Source organism: Haplochromis burtoni, unplaced genomic scaffold (assembly GCF_018398535.1).
Source record: "Haplochromis burtoni strain Fernald_Lab_line unplaced genomic scaffold, NCSU_Asbu1 Contig_80, whole genome shotgun sequence".
Lineage (NCBI taxonomy): Eukaryota > Metazoa > Chordata > Actinopteri > Cichliformes > Cichlidae > Haplochromis > Haplochromis burtoni.
The window spans coordinates 1,374,152-1,386,099 of record NW_024582441.1 but is presented as its reverse complement, the minus strand read 5'-3'; the positions used below and the strand labels follow the sequence as shown (position 1 = coordinate 1,386,099).

Below are 11,948 nucleotides of genomic sequence, written 5' to 3'. Positions count from 1 at the left end.
CCTGAGGGTTTAAAATAAAACACAAATGAACATTACTGTTAACACGACATCATAACAAGAAAACTAATTAAACGTGAACACTTTCATTTCACACACAGCCACAGAGAGATTCTTCTTCACATGAACACTTTACAGAGAAACCACCAAGCCCTCGCTCTGTTTCCGTCCTCTCTCTGTGTCGTATGTTAAAAATAATAAAACTCAGTGTTAGGACTTAAAAAGTGAAAAAGAGTGTCACTGTAGAAAGTCAAACATTTCTTGTGGCTTTTTAATTTAATCTCACCAACAGCTCATGTGAAGGTGTTTCCTGTAAATCTGCTGTAACTTTATCTGACTGCTCATCAGAAATGAGAAGTTTTTAAGAGTTAAAATAAAAATTTGTTTCCACTGAAGTGACTTAAATAAATTCTCCTAAAAAAACAGCTTAACTGAGATCATTATGTGTCCAATTAAACTGCATAAACAAGAATTTGCTGCCTCCACATAAGGTGCTTCAATCACGCCAAAAAGAAAAACGTTAAAGCTCAGTTTCAAACTTATCATTTAAAAAACCACAAACTAAACTCACAGGTTAATGAAAGTTTAAGCCTATTAAATTAATGTGATCGTACACATCAAAGCTTTGAAAGACATTCAACTATTTTTTCTTCGGTTTGTTTAAAAGCTTTTAACTTGACTCCGTACAAACAACAATTTCTGAAACACTTAAACATTTAATCTGTATTTGCTCTTAAACTGGTGCTCTGCAGTAACTTTGAACTCCATTACGGAGCAAACAGAAAGTTTCCGGCGATAGTCGAGTTAACTCTCTCTTGGTGTGTGACTTTCATTTCACACACAGCCACAGAGAGATTCTTCTTCACATGAACACTTTACAGAGAAACCACCAAGCCCTCGCTCTGTTTCCGTCCTCTCTCTGTGTCGTATGTTAAAAATGATCAAACTCAGTGTTGGACTTAAAAAGTGAAAAAGAGTGTCACTGAGAAAGTCAAACATTTCTTGTGGCTCTTTAATTTAATCTCACCAACAGCTCATGTGAAGGTGTTTCCTGTAACTTTATCTGACTGCTCATCAGAAATTAGAAGTTTTAAGAAGAAAAATATAAATTTGTTTCCACTCAAGTGACGTGTATATTAATTCTCCTAAAAAAAACAAAAAACAGCTCAACTGAGATCATTGTGTCCAATTAACTAGCATCAAAATGAATTTTAACACTTGCTGCCTCCACATAAGGTGCTTTAATCACGCCAAAAATAAAAAAGTTAAAGCTCCGTTTTAAACTTAACTCTGTGAGCCTCATTTGAAAAATTAAATCTCAGTGACTGAACCACAGAATTAAACTCACAGGTTAACGAATCTTTAAGCCTATTAAATTAACATGATCGTACACATCAAAGGCTCAGAAACAAACTTCAGCACATTTTTTCTTCAGGTTTGTTTAAAAGACTTTAACTTCGACTCCGTATGTAAAACAATTTCTGAAACACTTGAAACATTTCATCTGTATTTGCTCTTAAACTGGTGCCTCTGCAGTAACTTTGAACTCCATTACGGAGCAAACAACAAGTTTCCGGGATAGTCGAGTTAACTCCTTTGTATTTATTCTGAAACATAAAACCCAATTTTAAAATGAAGATTTAGATCTTACCTTAATTTTGAACAGATTTTGTGTCTTTTAGTTCAGTTATTGAAGGCAAAATTCTCTCTTCATCCTCTCTGTGCTTCACTTCACTGAAACCAAGAGCTCAAGGATGCAAAAGTGTAGAAGGCGGAAGACATCTGAAGAGAGAGCTGCACTCTGGAAAGTTGTAGGCCACTGCAAACCCCAGATCTTTGTGGGTTTGCTACTCATGTCTACTTTCCTGCAATCTAGGCCTGGCATTTTCTACTCAGTGCAGTTCTTACAAAAAGCTGAAGAAAGTTCTGCACAGTGACTTAAAAAAAGCTCAGCTGCACACACTCAGATTATACTCATGGATCCACAATGATTCCTGTAACAGAGAAGTGAAAATAACTTGAAATAAACAGAGAAGTCATAATAGGAAGAAGAGAAAGAACACAGAGTTTTAAAAAACAACCAATATTTATTCATCACAGCAGAAGTAACAAAGTATTTGTTTTCAAAATAAAAGAAACTGAAGGTAAATGAGCTGATTTGGTGTTTTTTTTTCTTTTTTGACAGACATTAGTTGTAATTATTTCCATTAAATGACATTTTCTCTCACTGTGGATGTTAAAGTCTTTCTTTGTCTTATTTCCTCACACTAACAGGCAGAGGAGGAGGTGGCGTCAGACTGAAGTGATGACACCAAACTCCAATCGTCCAATAAAAGCAGAGAGGACCCAAAGCAGCCGTGGGTCTTGTTGGTTTTCTGAAAATATTTGTGAGTTAAACTTGAACAGATGTCTGACAAAATCTCAGGTGGTTCTCAGTTTTACTCAGCAAGGCCCAGGAAACAAGACTAACCGTGTCTCTGAACAGACCTGAGGTTTGTAAATCAGAGATAAAGACAAATACCATTCAGAGGTAGAGCTATCATAGTTCTCTGTGGTGCACACCTTCACCTGATTGTTGAAGATCACCCATCTGTGAGACACAGAGATAAAACACAAAGGCCTGTTTAACAGCACCTGCTGCCTCCAAATGTACAGCTCAGGTACAGATGTCATAATAAAAGTTAAAGCACGACTCATCAGTGGAAACTGGTCCATTTGCTTTTATTCAGACATGACACAAACATTTTTCCTCCAGGTATGTTGGTGATAGATGGATATAAATCCTTCAAACCTTCACTTCTCTGACAGATTAACACATCAGACTGTGCACATCAGCAGCCATGAAATGAGTTGTCAGAGCAGATGTGGAGTATGGTGCCCCCTGCTGAAGAAGCTCAAAAGTTACCACATTTTATTTTAATGCAATTCTTTCCTAATATTTGAGCAAGCACATATATAATAAGCAGTTTGGACGTCTGTAAGGAAGTCATCTATTTTTTTTCTGTAGGAGAAAATGTTTTTGTTTTCTTTTGCAAAGATTTCACTAAAGTTTCTTTTAAATTTTGAGTAAAACTATGCAATGTCCCTTCAACCAGGGCTGATTTGTTAATAACAAATATGAACATGGAAAAATGGCTGATCCCCTGTTTTTCTGTCAGGTGCTCCTTTCAGGGTCTTCACAGCAGATCATCTCCATCTCCAAGGATTTTTTTTTAAACCGAATAAATGTTCACAACCTCATGTCTTTGTAATCACTATACTGATATTGTTTCTCCTATGGCCTCCAAAGACGATTTGTAGATTTTATCAAATTGCTCCAAGTTTCCACATTTGTCTTTTTCACCAGTGAACAATTGCTCGTTATTTTACATAATGTAAAAAATGATTTTAATGTAAATCCTGTACTTTTAAACTTGCTGTGTTTCCCATAAAAGCAGACACTGTGTCTGATATTTGCAATAACGTTGCTGTCACTAGCTCCACTGCAAATATTCAAGGAGTTAGGAACTCACATAAAATGGCACACAGAGGGCAGTAGTCAGGCACCTAAAATGCTCAAAATATACAAGTTATTAATGATATTTGTCTCTACACCAGAATAAAAATTAATACAGGATGTAAAGAATGAAAATCCAGTTAAAATTTTAGCACTGAAATAAACACTCGTTCTCCACCACCCCTGGGGCGTCTCCCATTTTGACCTTGAGACTTCCTGGCTGTATTTGGCACAGATGTTTCTCTATACTATGCCGTCCTCTTGGTTATGGCGTTCCATGTATGCACTTCCTTCTAGCATCTTGCACGCTGCTGTTATGTGCTGGATTGTCTCAGGGACATCTTTACACAGCCTGCACCTGGGGTCTTGTCTGGTGTGATAGACCCCAGCCTCTATGGATGTTGTGCTCAGAGCTTGTTCCTGTGATGCCATGATTAGTGCCTCCGTCCTGTCCTTCAGTCCAGCTTTGTCCAGCCACTGGTAGGATTTCTGGATATCAGGCACCTCCACTATCTGCTGGTGGTACATACCGTGCAGGGCCTGTCCTTCCATGATGGTTCCTCCTCTTCTTTGGGGCCATCCTCCTGATATATTCATGGATGTTCGTTGCCTCATCCTGGATTGTGGTGCAGACACTTACTAGTCCCCAGCCTCCTTCCTTCCGTTTAGCGTACAGCCTCAGGGTGCTAGACTTGGGGTGAAACCCTCCATGCATTGTCAGGAGCTTCCTTGTCTTGATGTCAGTGCTCCTGAGGAGGACTTGCCTGACCCTCTGCAGGTATAGTGGTTGCGCCCCTCTCCTCCCTGTGCAGCAAGCAGCAGCAGGGCGCCCTTACTCCCTGCAAATGGGCTATGGAAAACCAATCGGTGCCTATGATACTCCCAAAATGTGCTGGCATGATGTCAGGGCAGCATGTGTGTGAGCAACTTTTTTTGCCAATGCCCATGATGTGACCCCACCACAATGCTGCCCTGGGCAACAGCAGCCCATGTCACCCATAACAAAAACTGCCACTGGTTAACACATAGTATTAACAAAAAGATCAGGCCTTGATTCACAAATTTTTGGCATGTGTCAACAATGCTTCATCTGGTGGCAGAGTGCTGCCAACATTTTGGAGAATTAATTATAAGTTTTAACTACTAAATTGAACAGGAAGTAAATCTGGGACTGACTAGTGACAACATCGATGATTAGTCCCACACATCCTGAGTTCCAAGTAATAAACAAATAAAACACTCGAATTTCACTCACCTGAACTGAAGCACAGACTTCTGGGTTGGTTATCAGTTATGAGAATATTAGTCACACAGTCCATTAAAACTTCCCCAAAAGGCACCAGCTGGTCATATCGATTGACAGGTGAGCCTTATTTATCTGATTTTCATCTAATATTCAGCCCTACTCTCTGTGAGAAAACCTTCTGATTGGCTGCCGCTGACAAGTACAAGACAAGAAAGGCAAGAGGGTGGGGCTTATGAGCTCAAAGATAAAGATATATAGCTGAGAAATTAACAACACCATTAACATTATCCACTCTTTTTGACATCACATAGGAAAAAGTAGAAAAAAAAAATCAGAAACAAAAATTGAAAAAGCACACAGCCTGACAGAAAAACATTTATTTATCACAGCAGAAGTAACAAAGCGTTTCTTTCTGAAATAAAAAACAAGACAAAACAAGAATCTTCAAATCTCACCAAACCAAAGAAAAACAAGTTGTTTTGGTGCTTTTTTGTTGTAACACACTTTTGTTGTTATTCTGTTGTTGTTTTTTGTTTGTTTGGATATTTTGCTATTTCCTCAGACTAGCAGGTGCAGGAAGAGGCTGAATGCTGAAGTGGTGACACCAAGCTGTAATCGTCCAATAAAAGAAGAGGAAGCAGTGACAAATTATGGCAGTGGAAATAAACAGACAGGATGTGAGGAGGCTCAGAAATGTTGCTCTTGTTTGGGACTTAATATTATACTCAAAATATTCACTCAAGCATCCAAATCATTAAATTCAGATGTTTTGGTCACTTCGTTTCTAAATTTCCACATTACTAAATATTCCACGGTCAGCTGTTAGTGGCATTGTAGCAAAGTGGAAAACAGAACACACCCATGAAGATGTAGGACACATAAAATCACAGAGTCAATCACTACAGACCTCCAACCTTCATGTGATCTTCAGATCAGCATAAAGCACACGACGACTGGACTCTAGAGCAGTGGAGACATGTTCTCTGGAGTGACGAATCAAGATTCTCCATCTGGACAATGCAATGGACGGTTGCCAGGGGAACGCTACTTGTCTGATTGCTTTGTGCTAAGTGTAAAGGTTGGTGGAGGGGGATTATTGTGTGAGGTTGTTGTTCAGGGGTTGGGCTCAGCTGGTTAGTTCTAATAAAAGGAACTCTTAATGCTTCAGCATACCAAGACATTTTGGACAATTTCATTCTTCCAACTTTGTGGGAACAGTTTTGGGATGGTCTCTTCCTGTTCCTGTTGGAACAACGTGACTGGCCTGCACAGAGTCGCGACTTCAACCTGCCAGAACGCCTTTGGGATGAATTAGAGCAGAGACTCTGAGCCAGGACTTCTTGTCCAACATCAGTGTCTGACCTCACAAATGTGCTTCTGGAAGAACAGTCAAAAAATTCCTATAAACACTCCTAAATCTTTGGAAAGCCTTCCCATAAGAGTTTAAGCTGCCACGGTTGGACCTACATCATATTAAACCTCAAGGATTGAGAATGAGATGCCGCTCAAGTTCATATGTGTATGAAATTAGACGAGTGAACGCTTTTGGCAATAAAGTGTCATTTGCAAGTAAAGTGTGAACAGATGTTTCACAGATTTTAGGTGCTTCTCAGTTTTACTCAGCGAGGTCCAGGAAACAAACCGAACATTTCATCTGTACATCTGCACCAATTTACTGAAGAGTGTAATACTCAATCTGAGACACTCATTTAGACTTAACCCATTTTTTGTTTCATCGTCAACGATCAACTTTACACATAAATATTTGATGAGCGCCTTTCCTCACATACCCTCCTTCTACTCATGCACTTACACAAGACAATGACACAAACTATCAGGAAGATCCCAAACTGACAGCAGACTCCGATTGCAATCCACATCCAACAGGAGAGTCCCAGTGGGCAATCGTTGGCAGTACCTGAATGAAACACAGATCATTGGACAAAGTGAGAACGACAAGAATGAGTTACACATTCAGCAAAGGATCACTTTGATCCAATTTGCAGACACTTTGCAAAAGCTGGACGCACATGTTGTACATGTTGTACATGTTGTCTTCTGAACACTCGTTACAAACAATGTGACGTTCTTACGGGTGGTTGGTGGAGTTGTTGTAGTTGTTGTAGTTGGAGGCTCTGAAGAACAAAAACACACATCTTTATGTTTCTTTGCACCACATATGCACACAAAGGTTTTCATTCCTAGTGCTGTGTATTACCTTTGAACTGTGATGGTCAGACTCTGACTAAACTTATTGCTGCCACAGGTGACGATACACTCCCAGGCCCCGTTATGTGAGCTTGTTACAGGTTTCAGTTGAACTGTTGATGGATTTGTGGGAGAATCTGTATTTGGACTCTGCCACTTCACTTCACATCCTTGGGGCTGACCTTTCACCTCACACTGAAGCGTTGCCTCATCATTCGGCTTGAGAACAGCAGAGGGTTTGACGAGACCGAAACTGAGAAGGAGAACAGACGGACAACAACAGATACAGTGAGAATCACAAAGAGAAAAGGAGACCATGCTGAACAAGCTTCATCCAAACTCGCTACACACATGACAAAGCTTTATAACATGAGAGGAAAAGAATGAGAGCATATTACACTAAGTATTAAAGGAAAAGTGGTTACGCTTTCACACATTGAAACATTTTTGGTGATATGAAAATATCATAGACAGTGTTGGGACTAACGCGTTATTAAGTAACGCGTTACAGTAACTACGTTATTATTGTGGTAACGAGCACGGTAACTAGTTATTATGCCAAAATCAGGAACGCGTTACTCGTTACTGGGATTTAGATAGGCTCGTTACTCGTTACTTCGTGTGGTGGCTATCGCGGAGCTTCCACAGATTCAGTAACATTAGCAAGTGGTGAGGCCAGCAGGTGGATGAAGGAGAAGGAAAAGAGACCCGAGGCGGCCGCCGGTCCAAGTGTGAATTGAACTTCAGGTAAGAAGTTATGACCTGCAGTCTCTCTGGGTCAGATATGAACCAAGTTTAGGTGGAGTTTATTTTCGTTATGCTGACTTTTTCCGTACTGCGTGCTAGCTAGCATGACGGAGTTTCTATACAGCTGGGTGGTGCTATGAAGTTAATGATGTTGAACTTTATTTTGTTCATAAGTTATTAGAGTTGCCAACCGTCCCGTCTGGTATTCAGAGAAAATATTACGCGTTTCTTATTGAGGTGAAAAGGAACAGTTTGTCCCGGACTTCAGCTACAATGAAAAAGACACAAAGCTGGAGTTATTCTGTGTCTTTGCTGCACAGCTGCCTCTTCTTCTCATTCTCCCCCTCCCTCTCCTGTTTCTACTTCAATCATGAAACTGATCAATGATCAGCTGATCGGCTTTTCTCTCTTGTTTGTTTATCGCCCACTTTGCGCCAGAAAGAGGAAACCAGCGGATGTCGCGCTAAACAACAGCAGCACGTTTAAGCTTGATCAGCTGTTGTTAGAATTTATTTAATATTAATTTCTAGTATCAGCTGATGTTTGCTGGAGCCACAGCTGTAAAGCTGCTGGTCATGATATCGGTTTGGTTATGTGGTGAGAGGGAAACATGAAGATGAAACCAGGAGATGTCCTTACTGAATCATCAGAGCTGAACAGGTGATGGAGAAACAGGTTTACCTTTTAGGTGACATGAATGAGTTGAAGTTATGAACTGTTTCTGAGAGACAAATAACACCAGGATCCTTTTCTAAGTAGCTGACAGCTGGTAACTGTGCAGGGGCGGATCTAGCAAAGTGTTGCCAGGGGGGCCAGGTAGGGCATTAACAGGGAGAGGGGGGCACAAAGAAATACTTTTCTTTCTTATTCTCATTTAAAATGTCTAGCTTTTAAAAAATAATTATCTGAATCTTACAACAAACGATTGATAGATTGATGCATATATACCATCAAAACAGTGTACATCACTGTCACAACAGCGTTTGTTTTCATTCAAAGGCTTTATGATTTTTCCTATAATGGTGGGCCGGTCTCTAGTCAAAATGCCCGGGATTTTCTGTCCCAGTCCAGCCCTGTATGCAGCTCATCTGCAGTCTGGTGTTGCCTACATCTTCCTATTCAGAAGGCAGAATTTCCGAGTTCTGAGTACAATCGAAAGCACCACGACTGCAGTTTTTGTGTTGGATGTAAAAGGCGCACATGACGCTGTGACGTAGGCTAGAATCATGGCAGCAGTCAATGACGGTCCAGGCGTGGGATTTCTCTCGTGGAAATATGCACATTATCTTTTCCTTTCTATTGGTAGGTGGCACAGTGCACTTGTGGCAAGTAAGCAAGCTAGAAGACTGGCAAAGTTATGGAAGCAACACATTAACAAGAGAATTCTGAGTAAAACCAAAGTTACTTTCCCTAGTAACTAGTTACTTTGAAAGTAACGAGTAACTTGAAGTAACTGAGTTACTTTTGATAGAAGTAACTAGTAATGTAACTAAGTTACTATTTAAAGTAACTTACCCAACACTGATCATAGATAACCATTTAACTGTAGAGGGATTGTAATAAGTAGTGACCCAGCTAGTGACAGAAAAGATCCAGGCCTGGACTGTTTATTACGTCACAAGCTGATGTTTGTGTCCTTTTCCTTTACTACAAATTAGCGTAGACCAAATTGCATTTTTTTTGTCCCTAACTGTCATAATGTGCTTACACAGGCGTCACTGTCATATAGAAACACAGCATAAGCTTTTTTGTTTAAGCAGCCGTTCACTAAAAAAAAACAAAAAAACAAGAACTTAAGACTGTGGTGGTCCTGCCCACCCCGTGGCTCATCTCCTGTTCAGGAAGTTTCAGTGGTGTCCCACGTTGGGATTAGAGACATCAAACAGGGAAAGCTGCCTGTACAACAGAGTTTGTTAAAGATGTTGAAGGCTGACTGGGAGAGGATTAAGTTGAATTAAGGGAAATGTAGTACTCTGAGCTTGATTTTTCAATAGTATAATCTGGATTTTGGTCTCTGCTGCTTTGAATTGTCTAATGTGAGTGCAAAACATAGTGTGTAAGAAATACATTGTATATTTTTGTTGTATATCCTTTTACCTGTTATAGTAACAGAACCATCAATCACATTAAACAAATTTCCCCTCATTTCACAGCAGTGTCATTTTTATTAACCTGATTATCAGTGTAACATGAAAGGATCCAGAAAACAAAACCATAACTGTCCTAATATGTTAAACCCATCACTGTTCCAATAAATATGAACATTTATTTGTAATTGTATATTTTCAAGGTCTGCTGTTTACCTGAGAACACAGAAAGTGAATGTTCATGACGTGTCCCATCTGCCGAACATGTGAACCGTCCAGCATCTGTTTCTCTCACACTGGAGATTTCCAGATTCGTCTGTCTCACGGCTGACCTCTGCACAAGTTCAGCACTGCCTAACACAGAAAATAAAAATATGTTCTAATATAATGTAATCATCATATACTGATGTTAACTATCAAGTATAAGTTCAAGATAATCAAAGACCTTTGTGAGGGTAGCCTCTCTGATCAACACTATGAAGAAGGTCATTTCCATGATGCCACTGCAGAGAGCGTCTGTAGCTGCTGACCCCACACTTCAATGTGACTTTCTCCCCGACTTTTGCAATGAAATCTTCACCTGCAGCAGAGAGTGCACCCAGCACTGAAAAGAAGATGATCACAGTAAATAAATACTTGTCTTTTAACAATGCTTATTTAAAGGAGGATATAAGAAACGTCTCTACATGGAGACAAAACCAGTCCTATTCTCTTTATGTCGTCGTAAACTTGTGCAGTGACATTAAAGAACCTGAGATGATTAAAACACCACTTCAACCATATTTATAGAAGATTTTTCAGTTTGATGAAACATGAGGTCACACACCATCTACAACATGTGTGTGCAGTATTTTAAAGGATTATTCACAATATTGTCTTCACAAGTATATTCACTCACCAAACACAAACAACACAATCACCTTCATTCTGAAAGTCGACCTGAGGGTTTAAAATAAAACACAAATGAACATTACTGTTAACACGACATCATAACAAGAAAACTAATTAAACGTGAACACTTTCATTTCACACACAGCCACAGAGAGATTCTTCTTCACATGAACACTTTACAGAGAAACCACCAAGCCCTCGCTCTGTTTCCGTCCTCTCTCTGTGTCGTATGTTAAAAATAATAAAACTCAGTGTTGGACTTAAAAAGTGAAAAAGAGTGTCACTGAGAAAGTCAAACATTTCTTGTGGCTTTTTAATTTAATCTCACCAACAGCTCATGTGAAGGTGTTTCCTGTAAATCTGCTGTAACTTTATCTGACTGCTCATCAGAAATGAGAAGTTTTTAAGAGTTAAAATAAAAATTTGTTTCCACTGAAGTGACTTAAATAAATTCTCCTAAAAAAACAGCTTAACTGAGATCATTATGTGTCCAATTAAACTGCATCAAACAAGAATTTGCTGCCTCCACATAAGGTGCTTCAATCACGCCAAAAAGAAAAACGTTAAAGCTCAGTTTCAAACTTATCATTTAAAAAACCACAGAACTAAACTCACAGGTTAATGAAAGTTTAAGCCTATTAAATTAATGTGATCGTACACATCAAAGGCTTTGAAAGACGATTCAACTGATTTTTCTTCGGTTTGTTTAAAAGCTTTTAACTTCGACTCCGTACAAACAACAATTTCTGAAACACTTAAAACATTTAATCTGTATTTGCTCTTAAACTGGTGTCTCTGCAGTAACTTTGAACTCCATTACGGAGCAAACAGAAAGTTTCCGCGATAGTCGAGTTAAATTATATGAATTTATTTTGAAGTACAAAAGCCAATTTAAAATGTAGTTGAGCTCTTACCTTAATTTTGAGCAGATTTTGTGTCTTTTAGTTCAGTTATTGAAGGCAAAATTCTCTCTTCATCCTCTCTGTGCTTCACTTCACTGAAACAAGAGCTCAAGGATGCAAAAGTGTAGAAGGCGGAAGACATCTGAAGAGAGAGCTGCACTCTGGAAAGTTGTAGGCCACTGCAAACCCCAGATCTTTGTGGGTTTGCTACTCATGTCTACTTTCCTGCAATCTAGGCCTGGCATTTTCTACTCAGTGCAGTTCTTACAAAAAGCTGAAGAAAGTTCTGCACAGTGACTTAAAAAAAGCTCAGCTGCACACACTCAGATTATACTCATGGATCCACAATGATTCCTGTAACAGAGAAGTGAAAA

The 11,948-nt window shown here is 39.4% G+C and overlaps 1 protein-coding gene across 7 annotated transcripts in view; it reads right to left on the bottom strand.

Moving 5' to 3' along the window:
* Window positions 1-11,948, bottom strand: part of cd4-2.2 (CD4-2 molecule, tandem duplicate 2) — a 24,889-nt gene that overhangs the window by 4,327 nt on the left and 8,614 nt on the right. The window contains exons 1-5 of one of the 7 annotated variants that reach the window (XM_042222165.1): window positions 10,227-10,344; window positions 9,998-10,135; window positions 6,958-7,200; window positions 6,770-6,874; window positions 4,749-6,657 (exon numbers count right to left, since the gene is read on the bottom strand). In XM_042222165.1, the coding sequence (XP_042078099.1) occupies window positions 4,749-4,812 (64 nt within the window). In that variant the 5' untranslated portion in view covers window positions 4,813-6,657; window positions 6,770-6,874; window positions 6,958-7,200; window positions 9,998-10,135; window positions 10,227-10,344. Of the gene's footprint in view, window positions 204-1,647; window positions 1,992-4,748; window positions 6,658-6,769; window positions 6,875-6,957; window positions 7,201-9,997; window positions 10,136-10,226; window positions 10,386-10,679; window positions 10,721-11,586; window positions 11,933-11,948 lie in introns of those variants that run through there. The other 6 variants (XM_042222166.1, XM_042222168.1, XM_042222167.1 and 3 more) reach the window with 6 other exon arrangements.